The sequence below is a fragment of the Ursus americanus genome, chromosome 9, assembly GCF_024610735.1.
Source record: "Ursus americanus isolate L20-20 chromosome 9, mUrsAme1.1.p, whole genome shotgun sequence".
NCBI lineage: Eukaryota > Metazoa > Chordata > Mammalia > Carnivora > Ursidae > Ursus > Ursus americanus.
The window spans coordinates 43,311,437-43,330,210 of NC_142135.1; the positions used below are offsets into that span (position 1 = coordinate 43,311,437).

The 18,774-nt window shown below is 40.7% G+C and overlaps 1 protein-coding gene across 2 annotated transcripts in view; it reads right to left on the reverse strand.

Moving 5' to 3' along the window:
* The window catches only part of NECAB1 (N-terminal EF-hand calcium binding protein 1), a 180,649-nt gene that overhangs the window by 25,728 nt on the left and 136,147 nt on the right, over positions 1 to 18,774 (reverse strand). For both annotated transcript variants that reach the window (XM_045805995.2, XM_087864750.1), the window contains exons 7-8: positions 6,355 to 6,476; positions 3,561 to 3,637 (exon numbers count right to left, since the gene is read on the reverse strand). In XM_045805995.2, the coding sequence (XP_045661951.1) occupies positions 3,561 to 3,637; positions 6,355 to 6,476 (199 nt within the window). The remainder of the gene's footprint in view (positions 1 to 3,560; positions 3,638 to 6,354; positions 6,477 to 18,774) is intronic.

Below are 18,774 nucleotides of genomic sequence, written 5' to 3' on the forward strand. Positions count from 1 at the left end.
AATCTAAAATACTCTACAGAGAGAAACTGTAACAACAGGGATCTCCTTGACCACTCCTTCCCTAACACCAGCTCAGCTACACTTTTCACTTCCACCTTCTTCGATCGAAGATAAGAACAGCTTAAACCAGGTGGTACGAACAACATCCTTCATTCTACCCCTTCCAATGAGGATGTTTGCAAACGAAGTTTTCTGCAGAGCTCAAGCACAACATAAAATATAACCTTGATATAGCCCCATAAATCCTCAGAGAGGCCGAAGTGGGAAGAAAGAAAGCCTGAAGGAACTTGTAGAAATTTCAAGGATGATTTCTCCCTGCACGTGAATGGTACCGGGCTTGGTTTACGGTGCAGGAAGGATTTATCAGACTAAGTGCAAGGAAGAGAGAACAGGTGTTCTACTGCAGGAACACTTCCTTCTAATGGGGAGACCAAACCCGGGGCCAACAACTGCAAGAGCCAAGAGAGTCAGCTGTGAAATGACATGCACTTAGCTACTGTTTGGCAGTTGGGTAGTTTTTCCTCTAAAAGCCTAACTCACGGTACAGAGTAAGTTGTAGGACACGGAACTAGAACTGCCTCTCCATTCATTAAGGCAGATCACGCTGAGCCCCACACAGCTGGGACCCAATGCCGAAGACCATCACATCATACTTTTAGCAAACCACTGTCCTCAAAATGAAACCCTTTCATAGGAAGGGAGGGAGAAAAAGTCTAGGAAAGGAAGAGATGTGATAATACTTTGATTTCAAGTTGGAAAAAAAAGGCATGACCTAAGGTAAAGCTAGTCCTTTAAAAATAGCTATATAAAGTTAGGACACCAAATAAAGACAGGTTTGCCAAGAACTTCGAACCTATTTTAAAAGGAGGTATTTAGGTTCTTTAAATGAATCTCAAATTATGTAACAATTGACTCTTTATGTTTTAACAAGGATTGTTTTCCAAATAGAGGTCATGCATTTCCACGTCTTCCATGATTGGAAAGCTAACTTTCATAGCCACCATTTTCCCTATGATTACGTTTAACTTAGGTCAATGTCAATTAATAAAATTAGGAAGGAAAAAAGTTGAATTGCAGCAAGCTCTAAGTTTAGGTGATTTGCCCAGTTAGAGGTCAGCGTAAATGTACCAAATGATGAATGGCAGCAGAGGGACTAGAACTCTCCAAGGTTTCTTCCCCCGGACTTGGTTCCTTGTGCATAATCTCCTTCTTGGAGATCCTCCTCAACCTCAGGACCTGGAGCTTTCATCTTCGTGGCGATGGCTCCTAACTGTTGGCCTGACTTCTTGCTTATTAACATCTAACTGAACATTTCTGCCTGTGTCCTATTGGATCCTGAAATTCACACATCTAATCAACCAGTTCACCTCACCTCACCCATTATCTCTCACTTATCTCTTCCTTTCCATAAGGATGCAACTAAGGCACTCAGGCTCAAGTCCTCAGAGTCCTACTTGAGATTCCCCTATCCTTTACCCACCATACCCATTCAGTGGTCCTATTAATTTCAAGTCTTTCACATCCGCCATTTTCTTTTCGGTCATATATATTACAGGCCCACCTCTTGCCATACCTGATCCCAGTGGGCTCAGATCTGCAACCTGCTCTTTAATGTCATTGCTTGAGCTGGCTTTGGTGCCTCTGAATTTTCTTGTTTGAATTCAGTTTGTATTCTTGCTGTCCAATTTTCTATCTAAAAGATCTTCAAGTTATGTCACTTGTTGAAAAATAATAAATGCCTCCTATTGTCTCCAAGACAAGTCCAAATCCCTTACTCCGTTATTTAACCCCATCCATAATAGGACCCCTGTCCATCCATTCAGTCTTATTTGTTACCATTTCCCTGAAGGAAAGAATCGAAACAGGCTGGCTTATTTAAGGTTTATTCATGCTATCACCCTTACCTGAACGTCTTCTCTAGCTGCTCTCTTTTTACTAAAAGTTTACTCCTCCGTAGCAAATATTTGTTTGTTCATTGGTTTGTTAGCAGGCCAGCATTTATTCCAATTTTAATAACAATACATTTTCTTTTCAGTGAAATCTCTCTTCTCCTTTCAGTACAGGGCTCTGAGACCATCAGTGAAGATGCTCTTCCCTCCCTTATCCAAGTAATCAGCCTGGGGCCCTAACAAAACCAGCCAGATCCTACCCCCTGGAAAGTGGAACCTTGAGCATAATGTCAACAGACTAGAGATCGTTGAAACTCATTCATTCCAGTAGAGGTAGCCTGAGAGACCACTGAGAATTTCTCACTTAGATCTCTAGAGGTATTTTGTCTCCTGACTCTTCCTGAATCCCAGTTTCTATACCATCTGCTGAGTCTGTGAGCACTCCCATATCCTTCCAGAAAAAACCCTTGATTGCAGAGGTGATTTCTGTTGCTTGCAAACAAAATTCCTAATTGTCATCATTTTAAGGGCCAACTTAAGCCCCTCCTGTTGCACTAGGTCCTCGCCAAACAGCCTCGCTCGCAGTGGTCATTCCCTTGGAAGCATCCGTTCCACTCCTCTGGCACGTCTCAGTCAGCGAGAACGGACGGAGCGTTAACTATGAACTGGTTCGTGCTACTACATACGTTAAAAAAATCTGTTAACTCAATTTTTATAATAAAGCTTAATTTTTACAAGTAGACTGGGGGTTCTTCAAAGTCAGTAACTGTCTCAAACAAACATTTCTTCCTCGGCGCCTGGCGTGCACAGACAACACCTATTCTTACTGACTGACAAAACCTGCCTCTTCCATCAAAGCTGCTTCAGGGGGACCCACTACCATATCAGGACCGCATGTACTAACTGAATTAGTCAATAAAAATAGCTGGACACAAAATATAGATCTGAAAAACTCGTCACACATCCTTACTTGCTTGCTCACTGGGTAGTTCCAATGCCAAAAATCATCCGTTAACATGCAAATTTATAGAAGTTGAGAATGTAATTTCATTTTTTAGTATATCACACAACCACCCAGGAATCGCTCTGAAACATGCACAAGACATGGGCCAGGTCGCCCCTGAGAGCTGCCATCGGCATCATTCAGGCGCACTGCTACCTACCGCACCGATCACCAGAGAGGCAGGCAATGCAGGACATTTATTTAACTTGCAACTCTACAGCCTATTTAAAAAATTTTTTTTGAAGATTTACATATGTATTTGAGAGAGAGCGTGTGTGTGCACACGAGCGTGGGGGGAGGGGCAGAGGGAGAGGGAGAAGCAGGCTCCCCACCGAGCAGGGGGCCCATGTGGGGCTCCATCCCACGATCCTGAGATCATGACCTGAGCCAAAAGGAGACACTTAACCCACTGAGCCACCCACGTGCCCCTCTAGATCCTATTTTAAATATAACTAGGGGTAGAGGTGGGGGACTGAGAATTAAGGTGAGCTTGTATATTTGCTTTAACAGAAACACCCAGATAACTACCAAGCAGCCATTTGTAGCATCAAGGGCTCCTGGCTGTTACTCTATCTGTGGGGCAGCCACAGATGTATCAATGCAGTGAGGAAAATGGGTCAGAATGTACTGAAAAGCGAGAGGGAGAAGAAAGCAAAGGAAGCACCTACCTTCTTCTCCAGTCGATCAATTAATTTCTGGAGTCTGTTGATCTGGGTCATCCACTGGTTATCTTCTTCTAATAAGCCTTAAGGGGGAAATCATGAGGGCAATGTATTACACAGAGCGGGACTGCTTTGGCACCTCAGAACTTACCTTTTACCCTGAAGGAAGCCCACCGTGTCGCTGACTAGTCACCACCTTTTTAAGAAATACATTCACATGAGTGCTTTCTAGGTTATTGATTTCCGTAGACTCGTGCAGCCCAGTGGATTCATTTTCGCAAGTCTGTGCCTTTGATAGTCAAAAAACAGATCCTGCTGAGCCATTTTTACCACCCCATGAGATGGCTGATTTTTCTTTTGAAAAGAGGAAAGCATCCATCAATAATTCTACACTTACTTCCGCGACAGTGGCAGGAGCCAGGGACGTAACAGGCCGGACCACAGCCTGGGAGCTGTCTCCTTTCCTAGGGACTAACCTGAATAGACACGGACACTATGGTCACGGCGTAGCAGTTAAGAGTGCTGAATCTGGGGCCTGCTGATCTCGGTCAGATGACTTGATTCCTCTGGCCTCAGCATCCTGATTTTTAAAATGGCAATAATATCACTGGCCACAGAATCACTGGGAGGATTACATCAGAATATATATGTATTTATACACACACGTATATACATGCATACACGTGACAGATGTGCATGTGTACGTCTGTGTGAACACACAAACACACATTTATATCTAGCACCAGGTCAACCATGTAAGTCCTGCTGCTATTACTATTGCTGTAATTATTTTTTTAATTAAAAAATTTTTAAGTATCTTTTATTTTATTATTGCTTTTTCAAGTAAGCTCTAAACCCAATGTGGGGCTTGAACTCACGACCTGGTGCAAAGGGAAGAGTTGTGGTCTGAGCGCCTGCACAAACATCCTGGCATCCTTGTGGATCCTTATGGCAGCTCGCTCAAAATGATTTCATAGGCATTTGCTAAAATATTACTGTTGGATATTTCTTGACGGGAGGATGTGACTGAATTCAAACGATAAAGCCTTGTTTTAACATTGAATGTGAGGAAGATAAGACCAAATTATAAAGAGGTCGTACTTCACATTAGAATTCGCTTCTCTCTGCATTCTTGGGAAAAACTCCTCTCAAAGCCCATCCCACAAATTATGATGCAAAACTAAGCAGGAACACAGTCACGCAGCAGTGGCTACAAAAAAAATCAGAATAAGGGTGCTTTATGATAGGAAACACTGTAACTGTATAAGAAAAATTTATGTTTACTTTTTAATTTACAAATCAGTTAACACATTTCCATTCTGGGTTTTTCCTGAAGAATTTAAGGTGGCTGTCACATCAAAATTCCTTAGAAGGATATTTTGGGTTTTGCTCTGTCTTGGTTAAAGCGTAAAGAACAATCTGTATTTTGACTCAGGAGCCTCGTATTGTTATTTCCTAGCAAAACATCGTAGACTGTATTAGTGCTCACAATTTTCCCCTTTCTTCCTGGATAGAATTCTGTGTATACCGCCGTCCCCCCACCCCCGCCGCCCCCGCCCCTTGGCAGTAGCTCCTACCGCGAGGGTGGAGTACACGTCCCTTCTCACTATGACTGGGTTCGGCATATGACTCATTTGGCCAGTGGAGAGTTAGCAGGTAAGATGCACACATTTTTAAGTGAGCTGTGATGTGGCCTGGCTGTGCTTCTGACACGCACCGAGAGAAGAAACTGCTCCAAGTGGTCACTGATCCCGGGAGGCTACACGAGAAGCAGAGCTGAACCCAACCTACAGGCCGGGGAGCACACATTCCGCCGAGATCACCCAAATCGTCACCAACCACAGACCCACGCATGAAAAAAGACAAATATCTGCAGTGGTCATCACTGAGCTTTTGTGGTTGTTTCACTGTAAAAATGGACTAATAAACCATATACCGTGGACAACTTGCTTCACTTCTGGGGAAATAAAGATACTAACATCTATCTTATAAGGTATTAGAATGAAATAAGGCAGTGTTCAAGAAAGCACTTTGAAACCGTTCAAGCAAAGTCTGTGTAAATATAGACTATAGTTAGTACTTTGATTTTCTGAAATATGAGATATTTAAAGGTTAATTTGTATTAAAACAATATGTTCAAGTGATTGTTTATATATATATGCTCATATATTTACATACGCATATGTATATATATACACACATACTTTATAGAAATTACTGTGATATTTTGCAACATGAGTTTGTGTATTTCAAATGGATTTTAAAGTAATTATTGCAAATAACACAGTTAAAATATAACCTAAACTATTAAGGTTTTAGTCCAATAAAAGTTACATTACACTACACACTTCAAAAACGCCAGCTCTGACTTTAATCCCTTCATGAAAGGAAATAAAGATCCTTTTCCTGAAATGGACTTTGCATACGTTTAGGCAGGCTTTAGGGGATCTGGAGCAAATTAGACTACAAACTAAAGGGTGCCTCCTTTCTTGAAGCTGATGGGGATTTCTATAGGTCTCCAGTCCCTCACGTATTAGGTGACTGAGCCACTCTCTTCCCTACCCATCGTCCCTCTGTGCGCTGCTGGGTTCAGCTGTGGGATTCTGATGGAAACAACGGGGAGGATCATCACCCCGTTCTTAAGACCACAGGCTCTTTGCCACTGTGGTTTCAGACAGACTTATCTGATATAAGAAAAGCATTCCATTACCACTGCTGTTTTACCTCCTTAAAGAATGTGTCAACGTGAAAAGACAAATTGGGTCAGTTTGGAAGAAGAAAAATGACAAAGCTTCATTACCTGGACCGCAGGCACTAAACTGAGGGCTTTTAGGGGAGAAGCTGTTGTGTCTCTGGACTCGGCGACTTGATCGCTTTCCAGGCCACTGAATCAACAGGACTTCCGGCTTGGTCGGCCCTTGCCTTGAACAAGAGAGACAACATTCAACCACAGCGTGTTTCTTGCCTCAAGAAACAGATCTTCACCCATCAGTCACGAAGATTTTCCGGTGTAGTGAAATGAAAAGTTAGAAGAATGATTGCTTGCCAACATGCTCTAAAGACCCATTTGGTTTTATAAATATGAATCTAAAGGAGAAACTGTGAGCTATCTTTATTCTTTCAAAGTTTGAGGAAAAATTGTATCTTAATTTGTGACTTAAGAAAAACATCTTTCCTTTCTTGACCATACCATCAATGCAGAAAATGTTTTTGTGTGTGCTGGTGTATTTAGTTTGCAAACTCAAGGCTATGTATCCATATAATTTTAAAAGTCAAATAACCCTACAAAGCTTCACAAACAGGAGCTCCTACTACCCGACCTCCATATCATGCCCCATGCCCCTTTCACAAAGGGAATGCTTTCAGCAAGTGTTAATTTGAGTATTTATCCCCATATCTGTATACAATATGCTTAAATTGCTACCACTTTATTCTTCAGTTTTAAAATATATCTATTAACTTCCCAATATGAAAAGCTCAGGTCAACAGTATATACATGGAAATATTATAAGGAACTTATAGGAAGACTGTTTGAAAGAATGGATTCAACTTCAAGCCTTTGGTCTTTCCCTATTCTTCTCTCCTGGTTGGAATACACACGTTAGCTGGAATTCCAGCAACCATCTTGGACCATGAGGCAATCTTGAGGACGTACTTACTACGTGAAAAAGACAGGCGGTCTATGATAAATCTGTAGAGCTGTCATACCTGCTTAGGCTGCCACCACCAAGCTCTTTCATAAGAGATAATAAGCCCCTATGTGTTTAAGCCACTTTTTTCCTGTTACATGCAGCCAAATCTAGTACTAATTCACTCATCCCAAAATCTTCCTTTATTATCAGTAAGGAAAAATTTCTTTAGCCTCTCTCTAATGCAGATCCCCTCAGCCCCCCCTTTTATTTATTTATTTGAAAGAGAGAGAGAGAACGCAAGCAGGGGGAGCAGCAGAGGGAGATGGAGAAGCAGGCTCCCTGCTGAGCAAGGGAGCCAGATTTAGGACTTGATCCCAGGACCCTGGGATATATATATGTACGTATGTACGTACACATACACGTATACACACACACACACACACACACACACACACACACACACCATTTTCTTTATCCGTTCATCTGTTGATGTCTACTTGGGTTTCTTTCGTATTTTGGCTATTGTAAGTAATGCTATAATGATCACAGGGTGCACAGATCTCTCAAAATTAGTGTTTTCATATTCTTTTGGTAAATACCCAGGAGCGGAATTACTGCATCATATGGTAATTCTATTTTTTTTAAGGAACTTCCATACTGTTTTCCACAGTGACTGCTCTAGTTCGCATTTCTACCAACAGTGCACAAGGGTTCCTTTCTCCACATTCCCGCCAACGATTTTTTCTTGTGTTTGTTGATTTCAGCCATTATGACAGGAGTGAAGTGATATCTCACTCTAGTTCTGATTTTCATTTCACTGATGGTTAGTGAGTTGACCACCTTTTTATGTGTCTGTTGGCCACCTATAAGCCTTCTTTGGAGGAATATTTGTTGTCTTCTGTGCATTTTTAATTGGATTATTTATTCTTTTGGTGTTGAGTTGTATACGTTCTTTATATATTTTAGATAGTAACCCTTATCAAATAAATTACTTGGAAATATCTCCTCCCATTCAGTAGGTTGTCATTTTGTTTCATTGATTATTTCCTTTGCTGTGCAGAAGCTTTTTATTTTGATGTAGTCCCAGTAGTTTATTTGTGCTTTTATTTCCAATGCCTTAGAAGACTTATCTAGAATAATGTTGCTATAGCCAAGTCAGAGAAATTATGGCATGTGCTCTTTTCTAGGATTTTTATGGTTTCAGGCCTTACATTTAGGTCTTTAATCCATTTTCAGTTTATTTTTGTGTATGGTGTAAGAAAATGGTCCCGTTTTCCCAACACAATTGGTGAAGAGATGGTCTTTGTCCCAATGCATATTCTTTCCTCCTTTGTCATAGATTAATTGACAATATAATGATGGGTTTATTTCTGGGTTTTCTATTTTGTTCCACTGATCTATGTGACTGTTTTTCTGCCAGTACCATACTGTTTTGATTACCATAGTTCTAAAGTATATCTTGAAATCTGGGATTGTGGTACCTCCAGTTTTGTTGTTCTTCAAGATTGTTTTTGGCTTTCTGGGTCTTTTGTGGTTCCATACACATTTTAGGATTGTTTGTTGTAGTTCTGGAAAAATTCTGTTGGTATTTTGATAAGAATTGCATTAAAACTGTAGATTGCCTTGGGTTGTATGGCCATTTAAAAAATATGTGTTCCCCCAATCCATGAGGATGGAATGTCTTTCTATTTCTTTGTGTCATCTTCAATTTCTTTCATCAATGTTTCTAGTTTTCAGAATACAGGTTTTTCACCTCCTTGGTTAAGTTTATTCTTGGGTATTTTATTATTTTTGGTACAGTTGTGAATGGGATTGTTTTCTTAATTTCTCTGTTACTTCTTTATTAGTGTATAGAAATTCAACAGATTCCTGCACACTGACTTTGCATCCTGTGACTTTACTGAATTCACTGATCAGTTCTAGTAGTTTTATTGGTGGAGTCTTTATGGTTTTCTATGTATAACATTATGTTATCTGCAAATAGTGAAAATTTTGCTTCTTCCTTACCAGTTTGGATGCCTTTCATTTTTTTGTTGTCTGATTGCTATGGCTAGGACTTCCAGTACTATGTTGAATAAAAGTGATGAGACTGGACATCTTTGTCTTGCTCCTGATCTTAGGGGAAAAAGCTCTCAGTTTTTCACCATTAAGTATGATGTTAGCTGTGGGTTTTTATATATGGCCTTTTACTATGTTGAGGTATGTTCCCTCTAAACCTACTTTGTCGAGGGTCTTTATCATGAATGGATGTACTTTGTCAAAAGCTTTTTCTACATCTATTGAAATGTTCATACAGTTTTCATCCTTCCTCTTACATGTGATGTATCGTGTTGACTGATTTGCAAATATTGAACTACCCTTGCATCCAAGAAATAAATCCCATTTGATTGTGGTGAATGATTTTTTAAATATATTGTTAGATTCAGTTTGTTAATATTTTGTTAGGGAATTTTGCATCTACATTCTTCAGAGATATTGGCTTGTAGTTCTCGTTTATTCTTTTATTGTAGTGTCTTTACCTGGTTTTGGTAACAGGGTAATCCTGGCATCAATGGAATGAATTTGGAAGTTTTCCTTTCTCTTCTTTTTTTTTGGGAATAGTTTGAGAAGGATAGGTATTAATATGCTTCTTTAAATGCTTGGTAAAATTCACCTGCAAAGTCATCTGGTCTTAGACTTTTGTTTGTAGGGAGGTTTTGATTACTGATTCAATTTCATTGCCGGTAATTGGTCTGTCAAATTTTCTATTTCTTTCTGATTTAGTTTGGGAGGTTATGTTTCCAGGAATTTAAACATTTCTTTTACATTGTCCCATTTGTTGCCATTTAATTGCTCATAATATTCTCTAATAACCTATTGTGTTTCTATGGTGTTGGTTGGTATTTCTCCTCTTTCATTTCTGATTTTGAGTCCTTTATGTATGAGTCTCCTACAAGTTTGTCAATTTTGTTAATTTTTTCAAAGAACCAGCTCCTGGTGTCATTGATCATTTTGGGTTTTGTTTTTTTTTTTTAGCCTCTATTTCATTTATTTCTGCTCTAATCTTTATTATTTCCTTCCTTGTACTGGTTTGGGGTTTTATTCTTCCTTTCCTAGCTCCTTTAAGTGTAAGGTTAGTTTACTTGAGATTTTTCTGGCTTCTTGAGGTAGACCTGTATTGCCATAAACTTCCCTCTTAGAACAGCTTTTGCTGTACCCAAAAGATTCTGGACCATTATGTTTTCGTTTGTCTTCACGTGTTTTTTAATTTCCTCTTTTTTTTTTAAAGATTTTATTTATTTGACAGAGATAGAGACAGCCAGCGAGAGAGGGAACACAAGCAGGGGGAGTGGGAGAGGAAGAAGCAGGCTCATAGCGGAGGAGCCTGATGTGGGGCTCGATCCCATAACGCCGGGATCACGCCCTGAGCCGAAGGCAGACGCTTAACCGCTGTGCCACCCAGGAGCCCCTAATTTCCTCTTTGATTTCATGGTTGACCCATTCATTGTTTAGTTATTTAACCTCCATGTATTTGTGTTCCTTCTAGATTTTTCTTGTGCTTTTTTCCTAGTTTCATTATCTTATGATCAGAAAAGATGCATAAGACTTCAATCTTTTTGAATTTGTTGAGACATGTTTTCTAGCCTAACGTGATCCATTCTGGAGAATGTTCCATGTGAATTTGAAAAGAATGTGTATTCTGCTGTTTTAGGATAGAATGTTCTGAACATACCTGTTAGATCCATCTGGTCCAGCGTGTCATTCAAAGCCACTGTCTCCTTATTGATTTTGTTTCGATGGTCTATCCACTGATGTAAAGGGCAGGTTGAAGTCCTCTGCTATTCTTGGTTTACTACTGATGACTTCATGTTTGTTAATAGCCGCTTTATGTATTTGGGTGTTCCCATGTTGGGTGCATAAATATTTATAGTTGTTATAACTTCTTGTTGGATTATTTCTATTATGACTATGTAGTGTCCTTCTTTGTCTCTTGTTATCTTTAAGTTCTATTTTGTCTGATATAAGCATTGCTACCCTATCTTTTTTCCCTTACATTTGCATGATAAATGTTTCTCCATCCCTTCGTTTTCAATCTGCAGGTGTCTTTAGGTCTGAAGTGAGTCTCTAGATGGTTCTTGATTTTTATCCATTCTGTCACACTGTGTCTTTTGGTTGGAGCATTTAGTCCATTTATATTCAAAGTAATTATCGATAGGTATGTACTTACTGCCCTTTCATTCCTTGTTTTATGGTTGTTTTTGTAGTTCTGTGTTCCTTTCTTCTCTTGCTCTCTTTTCTCATGGTTTGAAGGCTTGCTTTTGTGATATACTTGGGTACCTTTTTCTTTTTGCAGTTTTAAAAAAAATTATTTATTTTAGAGATTGAGAGAACGAGTGGGGGAAGGGGCAGAGGGAGAAGGAGAGAGAGAATCTCAGCAGACTCCCCATTCATCGAGGAGCCTAATGAGGGGCTTGATCTCATAACCCTGAGATCATGACCTGAGCTGTAACCAAGAGTTGGATTTTAACCAACTGAGACACCCAGGTACCCCTAATTTTTGCTTTTCTATTACTGGTTTCTGATTTGTGGCTACCGTTAGGTTTGTCTATAACATCTTATGTACAAAACAGTCTATAGTAAGTTGATGGTCCTTTAAGTTTGAAGCCATTCTAAAAGCACTACATTTTTATTCCACCACCTGCCATGTTCCAGGTGCATCGTGTTCTACTTTACATCCTTTGGTTTTGTGAGTCCCTTGACTAATTTTTATAGACATAATTAATTTTACTGCTTTTGTGCTTCCTACTTTTCTTACTCATGTTTATGGTCTTTCTGTTCCACTCAAAGAGTTATCTTTTAATATTTCTTATATGGCTGCTTTAGTGATAATGAATTTTTTCAACTTTTGTTTGGGAAACAATCTCCTCTTCTCTTCTGAATGTCTTCTCTTCTATTCTAGCCTTGCCGGATAGAGTATTCTGGGTTGGGTTTGGGTTTTTTTGTTGTTGTTTTTTTCATTTCATTGAATATATCAATATGCCGCTCTCTCCTGGCTACAATGTTTCTGCTGAAAAATAAGGTCATAGCCTTATGGGGTTTTTCTTGTATGTAATGGTTTTCTTTTCTCTTGCTGTTTTTAAAATTTTAGCACTACTTTTTGCCATTTTAATTTTTTTTAAAGATTTTATTTGAGATGAGAGAGAGAGCAAGCATGTGCACACAGAAGCAGGGGGTGGAGCAGAAGGACAGGGAGAAGCAGACTCCCCACTGAAGCAGGAAGCCTGACATGGGGCTCAATCCCAGGACCCTGAGATCATGACTTGAGCCAAAGGCTGATGCTTAAATAACTGAGCCACCTAGGCGCCCCTGCCATTTTAATTATTATGTGTCTTGGTAAGTACCTGCTTGGGTTCATTTTGTTGGGGCTCTTTCTGCCTCTTGGATCTGGATGTCTGTTTCCTTCCCAAAATTAGGGCAGTTTTCAGCTATTATTATTCAAATAAATTTTCTGCCCCTTTTTCTCTCTCTTCTCCTTCTGGAATTCCTATAATGTGAATGTTATTACACTTGATGGTGTCACTGAGTTCCCTTAATCTATTCTTATTTTTTTATTATTTTTTCTTTCTTGAGCTTGATTGCTTTCCATTACTGTATCTTCCAGGTCACTGATCCATTCTTCTGCTTCCTCTAGTCTACTATTTATGCCTTCTACTGTATTTTTAAAGATTTATTTTAGAGATAGTGTGAGCACACATGGGGATGGGGAGGGTAGAGGGAGAGGGTGAAAGAAACTCAAGCAGATTCCACAATGAGCGCAGAGCCTGACATGGGGCTTGATCTCAGGACGCTGAGATCATGACCTGAGCTGAAACCAAGAGTCGGATGGATGCTTAACTGACTGCACCACCCAGGTACCCCCCACTAATGTATTTTTAGTTTCTGTTATTGAGTTCTTAATTTCTGATTTTTTTTTTTTTTTAAGATTTGAAGGAGGGGGGAAGGGTTAGAGGGAGAGAGAGAATCTCCAGCAGACTCTGCTGAGTGAGGAACCCAATGCAGGGTTTGATCCCACAACTCTGAGGTCATGACCCAAGTTGAAATCAAGAGTCAGACACTCAACTGACTGAGCCACCCAGGCACTCCATGATTGGTTCTTTTTTATATTTTCTATGTCTTTGTTGAAGGTCTCACTGAGATGAGGGTCTGTCTTTTCTCAAGTCAAGTATGTTTATGACCATTACTTTATGTTCTCTATCAGGCATATTCTGTATCTCCATTTCATTTAGCTCTCTTGCTGTGATTTTGTCCTATTCCTTCACGTTAGACATATTCCTCTGTCCCCTCTTTGTGTAACTCTCTCTGTTTCTATGTGTTAGGAAGGTCAGCTATCTCTCCTGCTCCTGAAGTAGTGGCCTTATGAAGAAGCGGTCCTTTAGTGCCCTGCAGTGCAATGTCCCCTGTTTACCAAAACTTGGCGCTTCAGGGGGTATCTCCTATGTGTGTGGTGTGCACCCCAATGTTTTGGCTGAGCCATGTTTGCCTTCAGTCCAGTCACCTGCAGTGTCTCTGTCTTCTGTGGCAGAATTTGGTTCTTGTTTTGTTAATGAGACAGTCTGGTGCCACATTGGGGTTGAGTTTGGTAAGAGCAGACATTTGCCTGAAATGTGGTCACAGTGATCTGCAGGGCACTCTCCCTGTGCTGTCCACTGAGTGGCTTTCATTGGTGGGCAGGGCCTGCAGTCAGACTAGATGTCTGCCCCCAGCCCACTGCTGGGGCCACAGTAGAGCTGGTATTTATGGCTACCTTCTCCCCACCCCAGGGCAGGAGTTACTTTGGATTCGTGCTGGCCACTGTAGTGGCTGCCTGCACAAGGCCACATTTGTAGTGCTGCTTTGGGCTCCTGCCAAGCTGGGTTGGAGTGGGTGGGTCTGTAGAACATGGGTGCCGGGCATGCTCTTAACTTCATACATTGTCTATGTTTTGCCATTCTCAGAGCTTCAACATCAGTCACCACTATATTCATTTTCTTTCTATATTCCAAAGTTTCTACCCCTTTGGTTCATCTATCCTTATCTTTGCACCTTATTGTCCAGGCTCCGTTAATGCCTTTTTTGAAAAGTTTAGGGAGAAAGGAAAAGAAATCATATGTTTACTCTCCAATCTTTAACTAGACCACCCTATGAATTGTCCTATGGCATCTAAAAAAGAGTGTTTGTGCTGTTTCTGAAGGTGCCCATGTATTTACACTGGGGTGCATGGAATTGATGCCTGTTAGCTCCCTTGTTCCTGGAGAAGACTCCCAAAGATCCCTGTTCCTCCAGCACATGTGCTGAGATGAGTAAATAAATGTCCTTGCTGTGTATTACCTGCATTTTTCAAACTGCTGCTTCTATGCTGTATCTCAGCAGGGATGTCTGTTGTGCTGTCTCTTTAAGGGTGGGGACTCTGTCTCCTATCACTCTCCAGCTCTTTTTACAGTTCTAGGTCTTGGGAGCCTGAGTGGGTCAGTTGGTTAAGTGTCTGCCTTCTGCTTAGGTCATGATCCTGGAGTCCCAGGATTGAGTCCCACATCAGGCTCCCTGCTCAGCGGGTAGTCTGCTTCTCTCTCTGACCCTCCCCCTTTCTTGTGCTTTCTCTCACACTCTCAAATAAATAAGATCTTTTAAAAAAATAAAGTTCTAGGTCTTAAGCCCGACTGACTTTGTAAAAACTTACAAAATTAAGCCCGTCTGGTTTTCAAATCCAAATGTTACAGGGGTTCATCTTCCCTATGTGGGTCCCTTGTGTCTGGGGTGCCTGGAGTGGGTCTGCTTGGCTCCAGACTGCATCTCCACCCTCCCTACCATTTGCAATGTGGCTTCTTCTCTACATTTAGCTCTGGAGAGTCTGTTCTGCCAGGCTTCCGGTCATTTTCTGGATTATTTACATTGAAGTGGGTGTTATTTAGGTGTATCCATAGGACAAGGTGAGCCTAGAATCCTCCTACTCTGCCATCCTCCCCAGAAGTCCGAGTAGAGAAATTTAGGTTGCAGATCATTCTCTCTTCAAATTTTGAAAAAGCTACTTGATTGCATTCTAGCTTCCAGTGTCATTATTGAAAAAAATCTAGTGTTTTCTTCATCCTTTGTATTTGATCTGGGTTTTTGGTCTGGGAGAGTTTAGACACTTTTGTCTCTGGTATTCTGAAATCTCATAATGGCATGTCTTGGTGTCAGATTTTATGATTCATAGTAATGGGCTCTTGGTCTGTTCTATCAATCTGGAAACTCACGTCCTTGTTCTGAGAATTATTTCTTAGACTATTTCTCTCCTTTTTTCTCTTTCTGGAATTACTACTTTTCAAATATTGGGCCTTTTGGACTATCCTATAGTTTTATTTATTTTTCTTTCTTATTGTTCAACTCTTTGTGGAAACATCATCAGTCTTTTATCTCCAAATCTTGCTCACAGGTTATTTCTGCAATCATAATTTCCAAGAGCTCTTTGTGTTCTTTGGATATTATTTTTTTTTAAATAGCATCCCATCCTTAATTCCTACTTTCTCTGCTTTCTGAGGGTATTGATTTTTTTGGAGGTTTTCTTCTGCTCTCTGGATTATATCTTTCTTCTAAGTTTCTTTTCTTGTGTTTGATTTGTTCTCTTGGTTGTCCCTGTTTATCTCAGAGGAAGGAAACAGGGATGATTGGAGAGAGAGAAAGTGAGAGAGAGAGAGAGAGAGAGAGAGTGTGTGTGTGTGTGTGTGTGTGTGTGTGTGTGGTGGGGATTGCCAACTTGCAGCAGCCACTGTAGGGTGGCCTGGCTAGGCCTATTTATTAGGGTACACCATCTCTTGGTCCTTTTAAGTCTTTCTCTTAGACTGATGAGATCCCAAAGAAAAGCGAGAGAAGCATCCCCCAATTAGAGTGTATCAGCCCAGCTGTCAGTGCTTTGAGAGTACAGTATGCTGAGTGGCTTTCAAATCTCACTGTTCAGTATGAAGACTTTCACTTAATGCCTGTGTTTTTAGTACCATGTTCTGACCACTGCTGTGTTAGCTATGTATCTGTTCTTCTCCAGAAAGCACATCTTTAGGCTTCCTCAAGCACTGGGGAGGGGTGCTTACACAGTATTAGATGGAGCTTTCAGCAATATGTTAGCCCCACCTTCACCCCTGTTGCACATGGTGAAGCCAATTCTTGAGCCTCTCTGAAGTTCTGTGATACCACTTACATTACACCTTAGCTTCATACATTGTCTATGTTTTGCCATTCTCAGAGCTTCAACATCAGTCACCACTACATTCATTTTCTTTCTATGTTCCAAAGTTTCTACCCCTTTGGTTCATCTATCCTTATCTTTGCACCTTTATGACTCCTTGTTATCCAGGCTCTGTTAATGCCTTTTTTGAAAAGTTTAGGGAGAAAGGAAAAGAAATCATATGTTTACTCTCCAATCTTTAACTAGACCACCCTATGAATTGTCCTAGGGCATCTAAAAAAGATCAACTTTCTTGCAGCTTCGGTGGTCATCAGAATAGGTGACTAGAGAAGTTCTTTTCTATGTTCAAGCTAAGGGAATGTAGACCGTCTGAAGTTTTATAATCACCTGCAAGCAAAATTAAAGCCTTCCCTTACTTTTATAATAGACAACCATCAGAAGGAGAAAAATAACTTCTAAACCTAGAAGGAATTAGTCATTTCTCTGGATAAAGAAGAACTTTGGAAAATAGAGTAAATTTTCGGATTCCATTATAAAAAGAAATTCACATGTAATTAAGCTGTGTTCTCAGAAATCTGGTTTGTGAAGAAGAGAGGCTTATGTAAGAGGACAGGGGCCTCTCAAGGGAAGCTCCAGTGTAACATGATGATTATTCTTGTCATTGGCTATTAGGTACTTTCAGAAGACATGGAATTAAAGTGGCTCCCGTTTAGCCAGTATGCGAGGACAGATACAGAAAGTGTTGCAGAGCACCATCTGAAAATCTCACCTCTGTGGCATTCCAGCTGTACGCATCCCTTCTCTCTGAAATTGCCATTTTCACATGAACAGACACAGACATTCCGCCCAGCACTGCATGTCTAACTCATTACTGCAAGATGAGCGATACTGTGTGACTCCTCCCTGGGGCTGGTAGCTAGAACAGATAACTTCTCAAAATTTGCTATATTCCAATGAAGTTTTGTATCTCTAGGTTTCACAAATATTAAGTCCCAAAGTAATATTGATGCTTAAGAGGAAGCAAATTATTATAACCCCGGGGTTTTCAATGCTAACTGCAGGTTGCAACTGTTGACTCTGCAGGGCAACATGGAATCTTCCTTCATGTTGTAAAAAACGGATGAGTTTGTGAATCCACTGATTTGACCTCTCCTCTCTGACCTTGTTCTCTTTTCAAATCTTTATCATATACTGTTATGAGACTAATTTCCCTTAAAACTTGTTTTCATTATATTTCTCCTTTGTTTACAACCACCAAGACAATCTCTGATCATATGAAATCTAAATGCATCTGTCTAGCTTTTAAGGCCTTTCCTAACCTTAGATGCCAGGTGGCTTGTCCTCACTGTCCCAGGTCCCCATCCACTGCAGTTCTATATAGTTCCCTTTACTGGGGATTCCCTTTCATTCATTCGGTTTCATTTATTTAACATGTAGTTGTGCCAGGTAGACGGAAACAAGGCAAAGCCCCTGCCATTTAGAAACCCAGCCTAATGAAAGAGGTAAGTGAAGTACTGAGTTTGTACGTAAGTCTAAGTAGAGGATACTGAGGAAGTACAGTGGTGAGTGGGAGGTACAAAGTCCTACTTTGAGAGCTGTGAAGGTTTTCCAGAGCAAGTGCTGTCCAAGCAGTGACCAAACAAATGAGGAAGAGCCAGCCAGAAGGAAGCAGATGGGTACTATGGGGTGGGTGAGGAGACCCCTTCAGGGAGAATACCCTCAGCCATTAAATCTACGTTAAAGATCCCGTTCAAGTCTTTCCTCCTCTGAGGCTTATTTACTGGTCCCTTGTCTAATATCATGGGAAAAGGACAGCCATATTTCCTGTCCTGTTTTTTTCTCTCTACTGGTGAGGGTCCCTGGGGCTCTCCTTACTTTGGTTTCTGGTGGCCAGCTGATTGCTAGATGGAGCTAAGGAGAGGAGACACAGTACTTGTAAACGTGAGCCTAATTCTCACTCTTCAGTCAGGGTCACCAGACACTTCAAGGTGGACTTATGCACACAAACCCGTAGTGGAAACTAGTTTCTTATTTGCTTTTCATTTTTTTATTTAGTGAAAACCTCCCCAGGAGGAGTATCATGGATTTGGGGTGGGATTTGGGCATCCCTGGATACTTGAGTCGAATATCATACTACAGCAGCACCCAAATTCACATCAGACCTGTAATCATACTCATTCTTCCAGGCTCTGTTTGAGCTAGAAGCCTATACATAAAATATTCATCAGTCCTCCAGTGGCTTCCACTTTCCTTAAGTTCTGCATTATCACATTCCTTCTCATTAAACACAGCTGCTGTGCAGCTGTTGGGAGCTTGCACAGGAGGCCAAGGCTAGCCTGTGGCCTAACACAAAGAACAGCTATTTGTCGTGTGTTCACTATATGGTGGTGAATGCAGAACTCAAGTCTGC